The 19,864-nt window shown below is 47.1% G+C and overlaps 1 protein-coding gene and 1 long non-coding RNA gene across 4 annotated transcripts in view; one reads left to right on the forward strand and one right to left on the reverse strand.

Moving 5' to 3' along the window:
• The window catches only part of LOC309363321 (polycystin-1-like), a gene marked incomplete at its 3' end in the record, with an annotated part of 59,316 nt that overhangs the window by 15,207 nt on the left and 24,245 nt on the right, over positions 1 to 19,864 (forward strand). For all 3 annotated transcript variants that reach the window (XR_014165302.1, XM_081899465.1, XM_081899466.1), the window contains exons 9-23: positions 714 to 832; positions 1,176 to 1,323; positions 2,933 to 3,207; positions 4,285 to 5,046; positions 5,577 to 5,708; positions 6,638 to 6,813; positions 8,812 to 8,948; positions 9,682 to 13,349; positions 14,247 to 14,402; positions 15,306 to 15,443; positions 15,554 to 15,836; positions 16,228 to 16,459; positions 17,406 to 17,565; positions 18,111 to 18,251; positions 19,677 to 19,818. Coding sequence is in view for 2 of the 3 variants with exons in the window: in XM_081899465.1 (XP_081755591.1) it covers positions 714 to 832; positions 1,176 to 1,323; positions 2,933 to 3,207; positions 4,285 to 5,046; positions 5,577 to 5,708; positions 6,638 to 6,813; positions 8,812 to 8,948; positions 9,682 to 13,349; positions 14,247 to 14,402; positions 15,306 to 15,443; positions 15,554 to 15,836; positions 16,228 to 16,459; positions 17,406 to 17,565; positions 18,111 to 18,251; positions 19,677 to 19,818 (6,669 nt within the window). The remainder of the gene's footprint in view (positions 1 to 713; positions 833 to 1,175; positions 1,324 to 2,932; positions 3,208 to 4,284; positions 5,047 to 5,576; positions 5,709 to 6,637; positions 6,814 to 8,811; positions 8,949 to 9,681; positions 13,350 to 14,246; positions 14,403 to 15,305; positions 15,444 to 15,553; positions 15,837 to 16,227; positions 16,460 to 17,405; positions 17,566 to 18,110; positions 18,252 to 19,676; positions 19,819 to 19,864) is intronic.
• On the reverse strand, positions 8,935 to 11,130 carry LOC309363611. Its single transcript, XR_014165472.1, has 3 exons — positions 11,033 to 11,130; positions 10,094 to 10,185; positions 8,935 to 9,018 (listed from the first exon to the last, which is right to left on the reverse strand). It is a non-coding gene; the product is annotated as an uncharacterized lncRNA (long non-coding RNA).

Below are 19,864 nucleotides of genomic sequence, written 5' to 3' on the forward strand. Positions count from 1 at the left end.
AGACCGATGGGCCATCTGTGATGGACTAGAATAATTCCTCCTGCAAGGGGTTGAAAACAAGCCTTCTAGTCCATGGCGCTGTGGGTTAAACCACAGAGCCTAGGGCTTGCTGATCAGAAGGTTGGCTGTTCAAATCCCCATGACGGCGTGAGCTCCCGTTGCTCAGTCCCTGCTCCTGCCAACCTAGCAGTTCGAAAGCACGTCAAAGTGCAAGTAGATAAATAGGTCTGGCGGGAAGGTAAACAGTGTTTCCATGCGCTGCTCTGGTTCGCCAGAAGCGGCTTAGTCATGCTGGCCACATGACCCGGAAGCTGTACGCCGGCTCCCTCGGCCAGTAAAGCAAGATGAGCACTGCAACCCCAGAGTTGGCCATGACTAGACCTAATGGTCAGGGGTCCCTTTACACTTTACCTTTAGTCCATGATGTGGGAAGGATGATGAAATTGAATGCGAGCTCCTGCTGATGAGGAAGTTCTGAATGGTGAAGAAGGTGGGCACAAAAAGGAAATAGGAGAGAGCTGAAAGGAAGCGGAAAGCAGGGTCTGCCATGAGGCCAGCCAAGTCTAGCTACTAACCCTGATCGCTATATTCTGAGCTCCCCACACTGCCTTGGTAAGCAGCAACAGGCAGTGCAACACAGCCTCACCCTGCCTCGCTATTGGATGTTATAGGACTGTATTGTCAGTTCCTTTTTATGTGCTCTATGATTACAGCTGCACTTCCAAGCCCAAGCTTCTTCCTGACAGGAATGCCAAGGTTTAGCGCTATCTATGAAGTGAAGAACGTCAGCACCAGAAAGGCAGCTCCTTTCTTAGGGGGCAGCAAAGTGGAGGTAATGTATTTCCAGGGCCGATTTGTTTTCGTGCGTCAAATATGTCTTCTATTTCACAAGACATTGCTAAGGGATCTTGAGAAATCTGCTGCTTTTTGACAGTGACCTCAGCATTATACAATCCAACATCTGTGTAAGTAGAAAATTGCCCAGAAAGCCCAATATTAGAATTCATGGGAAACCCTGATTTCCAAATCTGATGTGCCTCTTGTAGCTAACTTCCTCATATGTAAAAAATAAAACTGTGGCGCCATTGTTGCTCAGTATGTTCACTGTGGGCCCTAAACCCTCTACCCATCTTAAACTGCCCCCCAGCTACCCTTGACTTGCTTTTGTCTTGCAGCTGATGCTCTTTCCAGGCCTCTGGTTCAGCCACAATGGAACAGTCACCTCCCTAGACTTTGCTATGCAAGCAACAAATAAGCCAATCCAGGCCCGTTTCCAGATTTTCCGTCCATATTGCAGTCCCAGTCAACATTTGATTCCACCAGGTAAGGGAGAAACCCCTTCTGCTCCCTTCCTTGCAATCCCTTAGGTCAAAGAATAACAGATTCTGTCTTTATTCTTTAAAGCAGTTTAATTAAAAAATAAGTTGCCATTTCTCCCTAGCAACATCTTGTTTTCAGCTGAGGAAAATGGCTTTGCTGCAGATTTATTACAGTTCTCTCCCCCCCCCCATTTGTTAATTCCACCATTTAATCCATTTTTGTAATTGGAATTGCCTTCCAGTCGCACTCTTTTCTTCTAAAATGCGGTACTTATATTACAACCTTTGCATATGCTGATCACAGTAATAAATTAGATAAGAGTGTGTGCGTGGGCCCAAATATTCACCTTGCATCTGTATATCTGCGTGGTTTAAAACAATATTGATCTGTTTCTAAGTCATTCTGTACTCTCTCTGCTTCGATCTGTAATTTAGGTTCTGAACTACCCTTTAAAAAAATAAAACTCTGTATTCCTCATCTGCTACCATAGATAATATAAAATGTTATAACTTCCCCCTGTTTTTCACCAAGGTAGATGACATTTACTGGCAGAGTAGTCCCTCCAGAGTGCAGTGAACCTGCCAAATTGCCGACAGATTGGTCCAGGGGCTTTTTGTGGGGTAAATAAAAGTGATTCACTTTCCCCCATAATGAGGAGGGAGCATGTTTGCCTCTTGCTCTTTCTTTAAAATAACTAAGATGTGGCCAGGTGTATTCTCTGCTGCACATTTCAAAAAACTTTGCAGCTTTGCATTGGTCTTTGCTTTCCAGTGACTGATTGTTTCCTCTGATATGCCTGACAGCACGAGACCATCTGTAAAGCTGCCTGAGAGTTCTGCCTTTTGTTTTAAAGCACAACAAGCTAGGATTTTAAAGAAAACCCTTAAATGAAGTTTTTAACTTCTTTTTTTAAAAAAACTGCTTTAGCAAAAAATACCCAGGGTCTTCAGTGTGCCACAGGCAAATTTTTGGGCAGCCTCACTTACTGCAAAGTCCACGGACCTGGAGAAACAAAAAATATAGGAAAAATTAGAGCTATAGGGTAAAGAGAAGCTTAGAAAGAACAGAGTGATAGGGCAACATGCGACTTTTGGACATCAGCTTGGGAGGGGGAAAGATTTGCAAATCATCCCAATTTGCCTTGTTATTTGAGCCCCCATACGGACGCGGGTGGCGCTGTGGGTTAAACCACAGAGTCTAGGACTTGCCGATCAGAAGGTCGTTGGTTCAAATCCCTGCGACGGGGTGAGCTCCTGTTGCTCAGTCCCTGCTCCTGCCAACCTAGCAGTTCGAAAGCATGTCAAAGTGCACGTAGATAAATAGGTACCGCTCTGGCGGGAAGGTAAATGGCGTTTCCGTGCGCTGCTCTGGTTCGCCAGAAGCAGCTTAGTCACGCTGGCCACATGACCCGGAAGCTGTACGCCGGCTCCCTTGGCCAGTAAAGTGAGATGAGCGCCGCAACCCAAGAGTCGGCCACGACCGGAGCTAATGGTCATGGGTCCCTTTACCTTTACCTTACAGAGCTGATGCACACTCTTAAAATAGAAATGACGCCTGGCTTTTTGGTTTTGTATCTTTTGTGGGATTCAGTGCCCTTTTATTTGTTCCTCAGGGTGCAAACGGCTTCATTCACCTTTTGCCTGCTGTCACTCTGAGCCACTCTGCAATGCCATGGGTGAATGCCCAAGTGAGCAACAGTGGTGCCCTTTGAAGGATCGTTGCCTGAACATCTCCAGCCCTTGCAGCTCATATGCCTTTGAGAACACAACTGCTCACATCCAGCCATTCCCATACCCTCCACGGTACAAAGGGGCTTCGCCATTCTATTCCATAGTGGCTGATCTTCCTTTATTGCTCGCCCCCAGCAATGAAAACACCCACATTCACGTAAGTGTATTCAGGAGTTGCCTTGGGGTTGTAAACAAGCCTTACCCTTGTCTTTCATTCAATGTTTGCTCTATGCTTTGAGGTTCTTCACATATCTTGTTTTGCCTTAGGTATACAGGAAGTGGTTCTGCGGTTCCACGTGGGAAACACTTGCTGTGATAGCTCCCAGGTCATGGGACCTCTTCACCTTGGGAGCCTCTTTTTAGCCTGGCCCACCTTGCTATTTCGGCAGCCATGCAAAATGTTTTTGTTCAGATCCGCTTTTACGAATGAGTCATAAGGAGGAGCTACATGGCACCTCTGTTTTCCGTCCGATACGTGCTGCTCAGATTTTTAAAATTTTATATGGTTTTTACAAATTAATGTTTACATTCAAAATCATAGATAAAAGCAAATAAACAAGATTCTTCCAAATCTTTAGACTTCCCTCTACCTCTCCATGGGTTCTTTACTTAAACTTTTCTACTACACATTTTAAGACACTCCAATTTTTAAAGTTGCCCATTGTGTCCAAAGTCATTGTTACATTACAAGAGTTATTTTAAACCTGCGAAAGAGTTCAAATGTTTGCAGTGGTCCCCCCCATTCTTTGTTGAAATTTTGATCTTCCTGATTTCTGATTTTACTGGTCATTTTTCCCATTTCTGCATAGTCCAACAGTTTGGTCTGCCATTCCAATCTGGTAGGGATGCTGTCTTCTTTCCAGCATCCTGGAGGCTGTCGTTGTGTACATGAACAGTCTTTTCTGCTCCTTCGGTAATTCTACACCTACAATTCCTAACAAAAAGGCTTCTGGTTTTTTAAAAAAACAAACGTTATTTTAAACAGTTTTTTCAATTCATTATATATCATTTCCCAGAATTCTTTTAATACCTTACAGTTCCACCACATATGTTAAAAGGTCAGATTGCGGTGGTCTTGTGATGTTTTATATGGATTAGCATTACTTGCTGGTACACTGTTCTGCTTCTTGTGCACAACTGTAGGAAGGAGTGGAATGAAGACCAGGTGTGCGTACTTTAAATGGAGGCTGCCTCCCAATGATTCAGATTAGCTTCAGCTGTCTGTGCGTTTCAGGTTCTCCTGCCAGAAGAAGAGATCTTTGTCCATCCGGGTGACATCATAGGGATACAACACAGCGCTGATAGGGGCTCGTTCCTGCAGTGCCATCCCCACACGGATTCCCCTTGGCAACAGAGTTACATCAGCCTCATGAAGGAGGGCTGGTGGGAAGGAGGTATCCCTGGGCCGCCCAACCCCACCTGGATGGACAGCATGCTTTGTGACCTACGAGTGACCTTTGCGCAAGCAATGAAGAGCTTGGCAAACCCTCCAATGCTGGCCCAAAGGCTGGAGTCTGGTACCTACACCTACACCGCCACAGTGAGAAATGCTGTCAGCAGCTCACAGGCCAGCTGCTCAGTGCAAGTGCAGTCAAAAGTCAGCGATCTGCAGCTTATCTACCCCACACCACTCAGTGGGAAGCTCAACATACCCACAAAGCAGGATATTTTCCTGGTCGTCAAGATCACCTCTGGTTGCAAGGCTGTGGCTAACTGGATGTCCCCAGTGGACATGGCTGGGGTGCCGTTTGTGGCCGCTTGCCCAGCAGAGATTGTGCTGCGTGTCCCCTCCTGCTACAGAGAGACCACAGACACCTGGTTCTCCTCGGTGAAGCTTGTCATGGATAAACCAAGAGAGGAGGAGATCTTGGACATCCTTGCTTCCAATGAGGTCAGTGCCCAGAAGTTGTCTGTGAAGATCCAGTCACATGATGCCATTGATGGACTCAGGGTGGTGCCTCCTGGACCATGCCGGATGCTAGTGGATGTGTCACAGGTGGGTTATGATGTTCCTTCCAAAGTTAACTCTTTGTTTTATGTGAGGGATGTCTGGTGTCATGTTTTGAGGATAGTGGTCCAGGGACCTTCTGATACTCTGGCCATTCCAGTTAACCAAACAGTCCCCAGCAACAACCTCACAAGGGGGGGAAACTGCAAATGAAAGAGGCATCTTTCCAATGGGTAAGCTACAGAAGAACTGGTTGTCATTGTTTTTGGAGTGACCCCAGGGCACAGCTAGCTATTCTTATATGAAAAAAATATATTGTACATAGATACATACCCTATACTGATTTTTGTGGCTTTGCAGAATTGGCAAGGACTGTACCTCTGAACTGGGAAACAATGCAGTCATGATCTTGAGTTATTGGAGTGTTAGGCAGTGCACAGACCCCTCAGTCCCAGGTCACTGAAGTATCCTACCCAGACCCAGACTCATTTACTGCTCCCCAATACTTAGCCCAAAGTTCAGCCATTCTAGCCAATATATGGGTTATTCTCATCGTGCAACTTCTTTGCTTTAACCAGGTATTTACTGCTGAGATCAGCCAGGGGTCCTCTGTCTCTTACACCTGGGTGATTGATAACATGGATATGTTTGCCTACAATGGTCAGAGCTACAGTGTCACATTTAAGAGATCTGCTACGTATAAGTTAAAGGTGAGAAACCAAAGCCATTCAACAACAACAACAGCAATAACAGCAACCCCATAGTAGAGCATTGCACATTTGGGCATTTCAAGGAATAGAAGTAGTATTTGTACAGCAATTTATATCTGTTATCTCAGTATTTCATACAACAGCTCTATAAGGTAGTCCAGTTTATTAGGAGACATTACATGTCAGAATGTGAAAATTGCATACAAAAATGAATATATGTAATGAAACTGTGTGCACTCTTGCATGGATTGATTTTTTAAAAAATTACAAACTGAAGTAAGCAAATTGAACCAAGACTAGAAAGGTGAGGACATGAGGCGGGTGGAGGGGGGAGAGAGAGACTGTAACATAACAGAGAGAGGGGCTTGCCTCCAGCTTCTCTGTGAGTTCCTTTGAGCCAGGGACTTCCTGACTCAAGCTGTTCTCTTTTGTCTCTCTCTACAGAAGCAAATAAGGGACGCGGGTGGTGCTGTGGGTTCAACCACAGAGCTTTGGGCTTGCCGATCAGAAGGTCGGCGGTTCAAATCCCCACGACAGGGTGAGCTCCCGTTGCTCGGTCCCTGCTCCTGCCAACCTAGCAGTTCGAAAGCACATCAATGTGAAAGTAGATAAATAGGTACTGCTCCAGCGGGAAGGTAAACAGTGTTTCCATGCGCTGCTCTGGTTCTCCAGAAGTGGCTTAGTCATGCTGGCCACATGACCCGGAAGCTGTACGCCAGCTCCCTCGGCCAATAAAGCGAGATGAGCGCCACAACCTCAGTCGGTTACAACTGGATCTAATAGTCAGGGGTCCCTTTACCTTACAGAAGCATATGCATAGCTGAGCTGCTATGAGCATTATCAGAAGATGCTTCAGTGACTTATGGGATTTGGGTGGTTTATTTGGTTTGGGATCAAAGGTTTCTTGGTTTTCTCCTCTTTGTTCATAGTTGACAGCAAAGAACCCAGTGAGCTTCAAATCTTTGGAACTGATGCTCATAGCTGAACCCATGACCCCCTTGGCTCACCCTGAATTGCTGGGACTCCCTGGAATTGTGGAAGTCAATGTTCCCCAGACTATGATATTCAGGGTGGAAGTAGACACTGCCGTGGATGTCATGGTGAGGTAAGAAGCAAGGCAAGGAAGTCTGGATAGGTGCTTTCAAGTGATTGGCCATCACCGAAATCCAAGTTGCAAGGAACACACAATCTTAGGGAAGAGCTCTTTGGGAACAGCCAGTGTATCTACTCAAGGCCAATTCACACCATCATTTTCTGCAGAAAAACCTCTCATTTGAGCTGACTTACAAACACTTCTGCTAAATTCATCCCAATTTAGCTTTTAGTATAGAATCGCTAACTCAGTTAGCAGCTACCAACTCAGTCTCATCCTATGCATAGATGCACAAACAGTCTGACCTGGTATCTTCCCCTAAATATATGACAATTCGTAGTACGCCCCCTTCCCTCTTTTTTGGCACATTCGGTGATGTTCAGGAGGTGTAGTAAACTGCACCTGTGACTTTGCCTGTGCATGAAAGCCACACTGGTTTGGTAGAAAATGAACCACGAGGCATAGAAGATACCCAAGAACCAGGCTATTGCAGGGCAACAGTCCAATTCAGATCACAGTAGACCACCACTGGGTACACTAAAATGGGGGGTGTTACAGGGGCCAGCAAAGCAAATTGCTTAAAATAATGTAAGCAAGACAAGTCACCTATTTCAGGGGAAGGCAGACGAACAAAAATCAGAATAACCAGTTCATCTGCTCTGGAGAAAGCTGCTTTCTGATCGAACTATAAGTCAGAGTCAGAACATGACAGTGCCTGGGAAAATCACTGAACTTAAAATTTAAAAAAAGGATACAGTGGTATCCTCGGGTTACATACGCTTCAAGTTACATACGCTTCAGGTTACAGACTCAGCTAACCCAGAAATATTACCTCGGGTTAAGAACTTTGTTTCAGGATGAGAACAGAAATTGTGCAGCGGCGGCGCGGCGGCAGTGGGAGGCCCCATTAGCTAAAGTGGTGCTTCAGGTTAAGAACAGTTTCAGGTTAAGAACAGACCTCCAGAATGAATTAAGTTCTTAATCCGAGGTACCACTGTACTCTAATTCAACACCCTGCTCTCTCAAGGTACCCTGGAGTTACCTGCTCTGTTGGTACCTGTAATGTCCCCACTTTAGTGTACCCCACAAGCAAGAACTACCATGCCAGAGATGGCTTTTGGAAAAGGAATAAATATAGCGAAAAGACATTTGGGGTGTTGAAATAACAAATTGTGCAACCAGGACTTGCAAATTGCTTGACTTCCAGACCTTTGGCAGCAAACATTGTATCCATCTTGTGGAAAACAGAATTTTTGGCAGGGGCTAAAGGTGGTGATAGGTAATGTGGGAGATGTACCAGAGGGGGTGATGTGATAAGGGGCACAGAAGAAACTCTGGGAAGGAATTTATCATTGCCATTGCTGAGTCCAGTCCAATCTCAGGCAGAGATAGGGTGAACTTTCTGGGTCTTGTTTTCAGTACTCCAGATCAACAAAAGCAACAAAAGAGTCTTGTGGTATCTTGGCGACTAACAAATTTGCTATGGATTTATGGGCCAGAATCCAATTCACCAGCAACAAGAAGTATAATCCCTAATTAACAGGGAATATATGGGTTCCCCTGTGTTGTTTGGCCTGTGGACACAAGTGGATGGGAATGGAGAACACTGAGATCAAAGGGAAGCAAATTGCAAAGAGAATGGAGAGTAATAATCACATCTAATAAAACAGTTAAAGTGGCAATTAGGATAGCTGTGTTGGTGATAACAGAAACTTCTTGGCCTTGGTAAGTTAGCAAACACATATAGTGTGATAAAAATCTTGATAAGTCACAGATGATAGAACTGAATTCCTGATAAAATGTAATTCAGAGAGTTTCATGCTGGAGTCTCCCTTCAGATTTCCTTTGTTCATGGACAGGCAGGTCAACAGGCATCACTGGTAGAAATTCTGTGCCAAATTGTCACTTTGTGCAGATGCTTTAGGAAACACTGCCGCTCTCATTGTGACCTCTGCCGGTTACCCACAGTATATCCAATGCATTATTTATGGTCTGTATTTCTGTTTGCAGGTGGAATTTTGGTGATGGCAGCCCAGAGGCAGAGACCACCCTGGCTCCTCCTTACGATGCTCAGCTGCCACGACCAGATCCACAGACAGAACGAGTTCAAGTGTCAGCAAGGGTGACCCATGCCTTCATTCAGCCAGGTGGGGAAATGGGTTTGATACTAGGAGATAACTTAGGGAGCTCAAGGAGCTTCAAGTCACGCCTTTCTCCCTGAAATGAAGAGGAGGAGAATAGATGGGTGAGAAGATAGCAGCTGAGAGAGCTATGGGGAGAAAGGTTAAAAATGGTGTGGGAAAATAGGTGCCAGGACAGGCTGACTAACTACCAGCAGGTTGAAATCTAGGAAACCAGAAGAGAACAGGTGAGGCAACAGCATCATAGGAGACTGAGACCAAGACAGGAACACGCATATGGGAAGGGAATCAAAGCTAATGAGGTGCATTGTAAAGTGAGGAAGGAGCTTTCCTGCTTTGTGGCAGCCGCGGGGAACCTGAGGCCCCTGCACTTAAATTGGCTGTCACCTGCCAATCACTTCAATCTACCTCAACAGCTTTTGGGTTTTTCTAGGGTTAGATTTATGCACATTTTACATATCTTACATTCTGTTCCCCCTTACAGAAAGACAGAATATGAATCTGATAATTAACAGTTAAAATAGCCAATGCTAGTCAAACTCAAGAGTAGACCCATTGATGTTAATGGACCTATAAGTCATTTCAATGGGTCTGTTCTGCGTATGACTAACATTAGGCACAACCTGTATTTTAATTAACACATAAAGCAGAAACCTAGCTATGAGCAATAAATTGAAAACATCCAGCTTCTGAAAAATTACCACTCCTGAGTGATACGTGCTCATCGTTATTTCTGTAGGTGACTACACTGTCAGAGCTGAAGCCCTCAACAAGTATGAGCAAGTTCACCAAGTGGCCAGAGTCTGTGCTGTCGTTCCCATAACCCTGGTGACCATACTGTCCAGTCCAGCTTCTCCATTGGTTAAAGAGATTACACGATTTGAGGCCTTGGTTTCTCCTTCCCTCTATGGCATATGGTATTCCTGGAACTTCGGCGATGGGTCACCTGTACAGGAGGGGCAAAATTCTACTGTGTGCTATTCCTTTGAAAAGGCCGGGATTTATAATGTGACCCTAAGAGTCAATAACAATCTCAGTGACATAACATCATGGGCATCGGTGACTGTCAGGGAAGGAATTATGGGCCTGCACATAGTGTGCAGTGGGCCCAGTGAACTCGGTTCAGTCACAGTTGTCAATGCCACAGTTACCTCTGGCACAGATGTCAGGTGGTCTTTCGACATGGGAGATGGATCCATCTACAGAAATCTGTCACACGGTGTTGTTTCTCACATTTTTGCTGCTGAAGGAAAATACACAATAACAGTGACAGTTCACAGTGCTGCGGCCTATACCGAGGCATCCACCATAACCAACATTTACAAACTGCGTATTAGCAGCATCCTGGCTCCTAGTTGTCTCTCCAGTGGGGAGCTGACCCTGTTCCAAGCTTTTGTGACAGGGCCAGTTAAAGGGGTTATGTTCTGCTGGGATTTCCAAGATGGCCGCCCTCCCACTGTTCGTCATGGAGACCCCACGGTCCTTCACAGCTACATGGCGGCTGGGAATTACCAGGTGAATCTGACTGTCTATGGCACAATGAGCAGCGCTTCCCGTCAACTAGCCGTTTGTGTAGAGGACAAAATCAACTCAGTTAAGCTATTGGCTCCAATGTCTGCTGTAGCCTTAGAGGAACCGCTTTCCTTCTTGGCTGAAGTAGATCCAGGACCTGACCCTCAGCACCAGTACAGGTACCACTGGGATTTTGGCATTGGTGAAGACCCAGTGCCTTCCAAAACTCCAGAAATCACATTTGTGTACTTGGAGGCTGGGTTGTATATGGTAACTGTGACTGTGTGGAACATGGTCAGCCAACAAAATGCCTCGGTAAATATCACAGCTCAGCAGGCCATTAATACCATCTCCATTCACCATAGTGGTGAAACGGGCATCTTTCTAGCTTTGGGCACTCCCTACGACTTTGTGGCTGAAGTCAGCTGGGACACTACAGCTGCATTTCAGTGGGACTTTGGAGACGCCTCACCTCATCAGGTGGGTCAAAGAGCCCCCCACACCTATAAGAAAGCAGGAGATTTTACCATCGTGGTGGTGGGTGAGAATCTGGTCAGTCACAGGACAGCGACACTCACCATGACGGTGCTTACTCCAGTCAAGCTGTTGACTCTACATGCTGAGCAACCAGTGAGCGAGGCAGGGCAGGAAGTCACCTTCAGATCTTCTTTAGCTGCAGGGGATCGTGTTCGCTATCGCTGGGCTGTTGGTGAAACAACTGGATTCCAAGAGGGAGCAGCCATTTTCACTCACACTTTCCCCACTCTTGGCACCTTTGTGGTGTTTGCCGTAGCTGAGAATGCTGTGAGCATAGAGAAGGCAAACGTCACTGTAGAGGTCCAGGAAAGAATCCAAGGGGTGCAAATCCACAGTGAACATGTAGTGCAGGACAAGTATGTGGCCGTTGCGGAAGCCTTCTCTCTCTCCAGCAAGGTTGCTCAGGGCTCCAATGTCACCTTCCATTGGGCAGCTTTGAAAGGAAAGCATCCGCTGTTTACTTCTGAAGGACAGTTGTTCTTATTCTCCCCCAATACAAGTGGGGAACTCCTGGTGGAAGTGAAGGCTGGGAATGCACTAGGTGAAGTTACCACCAGCCTTACCCTGGAGGTCTTGGAGAAAGTTCATGGTGTGAAGGTTCAATCGGCCGCTGATAGTGTTGCAGTAGGAAAGCCAGTGAACCTGAACATTTCTGTGGTGTCGGGAACAGATCTCCTTTATCAGTGGAAGGTGCAGGAGGACGCACAGCTGCTGCTTACCACCACACCTTCCCTTTCGCACATCTATAACACCCTAGGCTCCAAGCTTGTCTTTGTCACAGTCTACAATGCCCTGGGATGCAGCAATGGCTCCACAGAACTCAGAGTGCAGGAACCTGTTTCTGGGGCAAATTTCAGCGTGGCGGGAATCATGCGGCCCTTCCTCCTGAAGTCAGGCACCTCAGTAGAGCTTCTGGGCATGGTGGATGCAGGATCTGACCTTGCATGGGAATGGCAGCTACAGCGGGGGGAAGAGGAGAAGCTGATCCTCTCCCGTGGGCAGAACATCTCTCACAGATTTGAGCAGTTTGGAGACTACGGAGTGTTTCTGTGGGTCTGGAATGACATTAGTGAGAGTACAGCTCTGGGTGCCATCTCCATCCAAGACCCTGTGGCTGGACTGGCTGTGACAGTGGACAAGAGGACAGTGTGCACAGATGATGAGGTTACTTTTACACTCCGTGTGTTGAAGGGCTCGCGAGTGACCTTTGCCCTCTACTTCCCCTTGCTGGGGATTCAGGTGGATAACCCTGCAGAGATCTTCCACTTTCCTTTTCCAGTGAAAGGCGACCACCAGGTGCTGGCATCTGCTTACAACAATGTTAGTAATCAGACAGATATTATCAGGGTGAAGGTCTTGGAGAAGGTGAAGGGGCTGCATCTCTTAGATGATTGCCCGCCCATTCTGGAAGCCAACAAAGAACTTACACTCCGAGCAGCCGTGCAAGCTGGAGAGAACGTTGCTTTCTCTTGGACATTTCGGCTCCCTGGGCTGCCCGACTATAATGTCACAGGCCAGCAGGTGACATATACCCCCTCTGGTAAAGACAATTTAACCATTCTGATTGAAGCCACCAATGCTTTCTGTGCAGACACTCTCTTGGTGGTAAGAACGTTAGAGGTGCCGGTAGTGACTGTAGACCTGTCCAGCAATGGCTCCAGGACATTTGTCAATCAAACCGTGACATTTGATGTGATAGCAGTTAGTGGCAGCAACCTTCACATGGAGTGGAATTTTGGGGACTCGCCCGAAACCTTCACCAGTGAAGGAGATCAGAGAGTATTTCATAAATATCGCCAAGCTGGTGATTTCTTGGTAGAAGTGAGAGTCTACAACAACGTCAGTTTTGTCTTGGCCCAGTCAAAAGTAACTGTGCAGCAGCTGCTCTGTGAAAGCCCTACTCTGAAGCTGGTTGAGCCTCTCTCTGTGATCTCCAAATCTTACACCACCTACTTTGAGGCTGATGTGGACTTGAAACAATGCACAGCCTACCGGGCATTGTATCGGTGGGAGATATTTCGCAGCTGCAACTGTGATACTCTGTCCAAGACCGATGCAGTCTCGTTACCGCATGTAGATGTGCTAACCCCTCGCCTTGTGCTCCCCAAGCTCTCCCTGGACGTTGGTCCTCACTGCCTGCTTTTCACTATCTCTCTGGAGAACACACCCTTGGCCCAGATGGCTTGCAGCAACTTGACTGTGCTTTCCAGCAAGCTAGTTCCAGTCATCCAAGGAGGATCCTGGAGGAGAGGGACAGCCAAAATGGATCTGGTTCTAGATGGAAGCAAGTCATATGACCCTGATGTGGAGAAGGGTGGAAACTCCTCTCTGGCATACCACTGGAACTGTCAACTGGAGGTAAGAAGAGGACCTGGAATGGCAGCAATAAGACACATTGTTTAGACCAGGGTTTCCCAAACTAGGGTCTCCAGCTGTTTTTGAAGTACAATTCCCAGCATCCCTGACACTGCTAGCTAGGGATGATGCGAGTTGTATTCCAAAAAGTTTGGGAAACCCTGGTGCTGATTAACTAATGAGAAGCATAACCTGAAAAGGTGGGTTTTCCTTTATATGAAGGCTTTAATGCAGGGGTGGTGAAACAGGATTCTGCTGGAGGGCCAAATCCAGAAGCGACCGATTCCCCAAAGACCACTTTGACAGGTGGGAGGAGTTGCCCACCTGTCAATCACCTGCCATCACACGTTGCTTGGTGATTCAAACTTGCAGCCGTGGCTTGAATTCAACACTTTGTGAATTTGGTGCCTCTCTATGTCAAATTCTGTCAAATTCAGAAGGCACCAAATTTCCAGCAGCTGGAAATGAAGAAACAACAGTGCACTTGGAGTATGCTCCCAGTTCATTTTGCATTTGGAGCTATGGCTTTACCTGCCTAGCACCTGTATTGTTTCCTTTCCTGCCCTTTAAAAGCTGTTATACCAGGAGAGCATTCCTCTTGTCCATTCTCACTTCTTTTGTATGAGAGAGAAGACTGAGCCTCACTTTACAGGGGCCTGCAGAGTGGTCCTAACTTTTGAGTAAGGGTAGGGAAAGGTCCATGGCCCTGGGGCAGAGAACATAAGGCCAGGCTCCGCTCTCACAACTTTCTACTTTAATTGTATGGCAGCTTTCAAAAGTCTGTTGCTTCATAAGATTTTACCAGGGCCCTTACACTCCCCCCCCTCCAGCCTCAATTTCAGCATCAGAGCAGAAATAGTTAATGCAAAAGGCCCTTAATTGAACTTCTCTCTGCCACAGGCACCTAATGTGTCCACAACTTTATGTGGCTTCCCTGCTATGGCAGGCCTGGACAGAGTGATTGTCCCACACACTGTGCTGAATCCAGGAGCAACTTACCACTTCAACCTTACTGTGAGGAAGCCTGGTAAAGATCCTGCTTGGGTGACACAGACGGTGAGCTTGGCTTTCTTACCTTCTCTAGTCTCACGTGGCCACTCTGACTTCCCCACATATAAATTGACAGACAGACACAGTGAACATGTAGTGCAGGACAAGTATGTGGCAGTCACTGATGGTTGCTTATAGGGAGTCTTTTTGAAGAGTTTGCTGAGGGGAAAATGCTCCTAAAAGTGAAAGATTTTACCCCCTGCATAAAAATGCCTTGTAGTCAAAACACTTCCTCTGGAAAGAAAAAGAAAGAAAGAAAAGAAAGAAAGAAAGAAAGAAAGAAAGAAAGAAAGAAAGAAAGAAAGAAAGAAAGAAAGAAAGAAAGAAAGAAAGTTCTGCTTTAAAACAGAGCTTTTACTTTCTTTCCACAGAACACCCTCTGAATGCAAGCCGCTCCATACAGCCCCCTCAGCTGCACTAGGGAGTTCCTGAAGGGGAGTGATTCCTCCCTGCTGACTTGGACAGTTAGTTCCTGTCTTCTTGTACCAAAGACATAGATCAAAGACTGCCTTGTTGAATGACCTCTTCTTTTCTTTTTGACAAAGAAACACAATGTACGTAGGGATGCCAAATGGCAAGGAAAGCACCGAGCCCTGGAATAACGCTCAAATGCACATATGCTTGCTATGAAGCTGGCAAGCCCAGTCGAGACCAAATGTTAGGATTTAGCACTCAGGGACAAGTGCAGTATGCGCAAACCCCCTAGACACACTACTGGCTTTTGTCCACACTCTGATGGACCCTTCACCACAGTTCTGCTACGTTGCCTGGGAGAGGTCCAAGGGACTCCTCCATTGCTGGACATCTTGCTCCTCTTCTGTAGGGTCGCATTGCTCCATTTGTACCCACTAGCCTGCTGTGTCTTGATTTGGGGCTGACTTTAATATTGACTCGGGTGTCCGCTGGCAGGTTTCGATCGCATCTAGCCAGATCCTGCCTGTGACCCTGGAGTGCCGTTCCTGCAGTGCTTTGTCAAGCTACGAGGTCAGCAGCAGCATCCATGTCACACTGTCTGGACGGTGCGAAAGCTGCGACAACGGAACGCTGGTGAGATGCTCTTTTCTGATTCCAGGGCTATAGAGCAGCAGGGTTTTAGTTGTGCTTAAAAAGAGGCGCCATTCTGATGTATCGTGATCTGTGCTGTCTGGCCCTTGCAGTACAGCTGGAGAGCTCGGGGTTCTGATGGCCAGCCTTTGACCTTGGACAATGTGACCACTTCTACTGGGGACTCCAACCGGGACCTGGTGATCAGGCAGGGAGTCCTGCAGGATGGAGTGAACTACACTTTCACCGTTTCGGTCACTCAGCCTAGAGGACAGCTGCGAGGAGAAGCCGGCATCACCCTCGCCCCAAACCACCCACCCAGGGGAGGGCTCTGCATTCTGAGACCAGAAAACAATATCTACATCTTGGAGACACCAGTTAGATTTCAGTGCATGGGTAAGTAACGCAACAAGATTTCCCCAGTGGGGATCTCAGTGCCGTTAAAGCACTGGAACAGCTGCAACTCAAGGAGCTGTCCTTTGGAAGCTGTTTGAGCTCCACTTTTGTGGAAGCTGCAGGCAGGGAGGGCAGTCTTGTCATTTAGGCTCCGTAGGTACCTGGGTCATGTGTAATTTTGCCTGCCAGACCACTAGACAGTAATTTATGTACATGTGTGTGAGTATAGACATAGACTAGCATTGCATGGGATTCGTTCATGGCTCAGGCATATACAGCTGTGTTGGAGCCAGATTGATTCATATTCTCATGTGACCAAGCTGAAGTGATGTATACCTTTACACCTCCTCCGTCCGATATCCTTCTGCATCTCCTGCTCTGACTCTTTCAGGTTGGATGGATGAGGACAGCAGCCCAACGCAGCAGCAGCAGCTGATCTACACCCTGACTGCCAAAATGTGCTCCCCTCACAGCAGCCATTGTTGGCACTCCTGCCTGTATCGAGGGGTCAAGTCTGCCTTCAGCGTCTTCTTGCCCGCAGGCGCTCTTGGCAACCAATCCAGCGTCAACATCCTAGTTGAGCTGGAGGACTCACGGGGAGCAAAGACCTTGGCATTGAACCAGTAAATGTGGGACCTCCTTGGGATGGGCCGAGCAGGAGATCTCTGTGCCTTGTACTTCCAGGGACTCAGGAAGAAAAAAAGAACAGGCAGGAGAAGACAGCATGCTTTGCTGTGCTGTGGAATCAGTGCCACTTGCCAGGACAGTATGGGGGGAGGTTGGCAAGGCCTGGGCTGCGTTGATGCACAAGCAGAGCTAATCTGGCATTCCCTCCAGCACACCCACACAGCCCTAACCTTGCTAACATCCGGCCCCTGTACTGTTCTAGGAAATGGCAGTGATTCTGCTGTCAAGATGGAGGCAGCACAGCACTGCCACTGGCAGACAGCGTTGCTTTTGCAATACTTATTTCTACCTGGAGAAAGATTAAAGCTGCAGTCGTTGTGTTGCTTCCTTGAGGACAGTTCTGTTCTTGATTATGAGGTTACTATGGCATTCAGAGGGATGCGGGTGGCGCTGTGGGTTCAACCACAGAGCCTAGGGCTTGCCGATCAGAAGGTCGGTGGTTTGAATCCCTGCGACGGGGTGAGCTCCAGTTGCTCGGTCCCTGCTCCTGCCAACCTAGCAGTTCAAAAGCACGTCAAAGTGCAAGTAGATAAATAGGTACTGCTTTGGCAGGAAGGTAAACGGTGTTTCCATGCACTGCTCTGGTTCGCCAGAAGCGGCTTAGTCATGCTGGCCACATGACCCGGAAGCTGTACACCGGCTCCCTCGGCCAATAAAACGAGATGAGCGCTGTTATGTGCGACTCTGAGTATACTGACCCCAGAGTCAGTCACAACTGGACCTAATGGTCAGGGGTCCCTTTACCTTTACGGCATTCAGTACTTGAGGATGGTAGCAAAACCTTTCTAAGTGTGGCTTGCACGGGCAGGGAGGAGGGATGCTTGCAAAGTATGTTTGCACTTACAAAGTGTATTTGCAAATTCTGTCCGCTCTCCCTTTCAGAACCCTGACTCTCACCATGCCTGAACTCCCTTCAGGATTCAACACCATAACCAGCTGGTTGAAGAAGAAGAGCCAGTCGGAGCTGTGGGGTGTGGTCCAGCAAGGAAACCCACAGGAGGTGATTCCGTACTCCTTGGCTCTCATAAGCCTGCTGAATCATGTGAGCACTTGCTGGGGGGGGGGGAGAATGCTTTACATCTGCGTACAGGTTAACAATGCCTGCACACCCAGGAACTTGAGATTCTCAAGGGAGGTCCTGCTCACGGTCCCACCCACAGCTAGGATCTGTTGTGCAGAGTTAGGAAAAAGGGTGCTCTCCACCGTGACACCCCAGTTGTGGCACTCCCTCCGTTTGCACTTGCCCGTTTCTTTGTTAACACTTAGGTACCAGCCGAAGACACACTCGCCCTAGCTTTGCGGGGATGGAGTGAACTTGGCGCCCGACAGTGAATGAGGTTGTGATATGGAAATTGGTTGGCGTGTTGTTTTTTGTATCTTCACTGTCGATTGAATTATTCAAGTTTTGTCAGGCCATGTTCTACTTTGCCCTGATATCCTTTGGGGAGGAAAGGTGATACACAAATATAATAATAAAAAGCACTTTAAAAAATACGTATCATCCCCATTTGGGCAGGTTTTCTTTTTCTTTTTGGCAGTATTCTGTTCCAGCAGAGGTGATTTGGCCACATGTGTGTTTTTTTCCAGGACTTTGGAAGAGGGTATAGCATGAAGGAGCTGAGGGACCGCATCTCCATCCGCAGCAATGTCACAGCAGCTCTGGCTTCCCTGAATATCTCCAGTGTGAAGGATGTTGCTCAGCTTAGCGCTGCACTGAGGGCTTGTGTGGTAGGACTCCTCTAGTAGATGTTTTGTCCTTGCTCTGTCGGAGTCAGAAAAGGTGTTGCAATGATGACCCACAATATTTGGGACCCTGTGGCAGAAAATCCAAATGGCAGTAAATATAACAATAAGCTGACTAGTGCTATTTGCTGTCCTTTCATAGTAATCCCCTCCCCAAGAAATCTGTGCTGGAGCTAGTGATATAAAAGGATCTGTTGGTTTCCCAATCTTAAATTCAGGTTTTTCACAGCGTTTTGTGATATATCCCCAAATCCTGCAGAAAGTGATGCGTGATAATTCCTCTGTTATCTTAGGGTCTCAGCCACACTTCTGCTTGCCCCGTGCCTAGAAAGCACAAGGCCGAGTGGTTTTCCGCTTGACCCCCTCATTTCCCAGGAAAACCCCATAGAGCCATAGAATTGTAGAGTTGGAAGGGACCACCAGACTTTCCTACTCCCTGGAATCTTTTGCCCAACGTGGGGCCCGAACCTACAACCTTGAGAGTCTTACGCTTTACTGACTGAGCTATCCCACCTGACAATTGCTGTTTGCTCCAGCTGAGGGCTAAGGAGTGGATTTCCCCAGAGGAAAGTAGAGAGGCAAGAGGCAGTCCGGATTAGCCCTTAGTGTGAATTTCTCCCAATAAACACGTTTATATATGTAGTTTTGACTCTGCACATTTTTGCAAGATGTATTCTCTAATTTAATGCAGTTTCATATCTTGTTTTCAGAGACATATTCATGTTTATGTACACTTTACCCATAGATATCCATTTTTGGAAACACTCTTTGGAGAAGTGCATCACAAAATTTGGATAACTGTGAATTTAGGATATTTGTGTTTCAGTTTGCATATTGTTCTAGAAAGTGTGGATTTGATGGATTCAGCTTTAAATGCTGAATTTCTCCTCCCTCGCTAGCTAAAGCTGAGCTGTTAGTTTTGACATGCCATTGCCCATCTCAGGAGCTTTCTCTCTTTCCTTAAGCAGAAGAGAAAAAATTATCACTCAGAGTAAGAGCAACCATCTGCCTCCCGCAGCATCTTATCTTTCTTGGTTGTCGCCAGTGCTGCCATTCTGCTCATGCAGCAGACTTCTGCTTGTGCAAGGCAACTTCTCCCCTCTTCTCCTCTCACTTGCACACCTGCACACATTGACACACACTCAGCTGGGAGACCAGAGCAGATTTCGCGAGCAGAGAAAGAGAGGAAGGGGAAGTCCCATGGGATACAACCCCGTTTGTAAGATGCCTAGAGCCTTATTGATCGATTGATTTTAGTATGCAACAAACAAACAAATCATTCTGAGTGATGGAAGGAAACTAATGGGGTCTGTGGGGAGTGGGAGGCTCACTTGATGTGTCCTTTCAAAGAGAACAATTGTGCTTTTGGGCAAGCAGTGAATAAGTCCTCTTTCCCCCCTGCAACACCAGGCATTCCCAGAAGAGCTCAGCCTTGGATCTCGTACCCAAATGCTGGAAGCTGCCAAGAGAATGATCCAAGTTATCCACAGTGAGACAAAAGAAGGTCACGAAACCCCCGCCTCCACTGGCAACAGCATCTTGGCAATCCTGGGTAGGCAACAAAGGGCAGATGACTGCCATAACTACAGGGGTAGCAC

Source organism: Podarcis melisellensis (assembly GCF_964234715.1).
Source record: "Podarcis melisellensis genome assembly, chromosome: 2".
NCBI lineage: Eukaryota > Metazoa > Chordata > Lepidosauria > Squamata > Lacertidae > Podarcis > Podarcis melisellensis.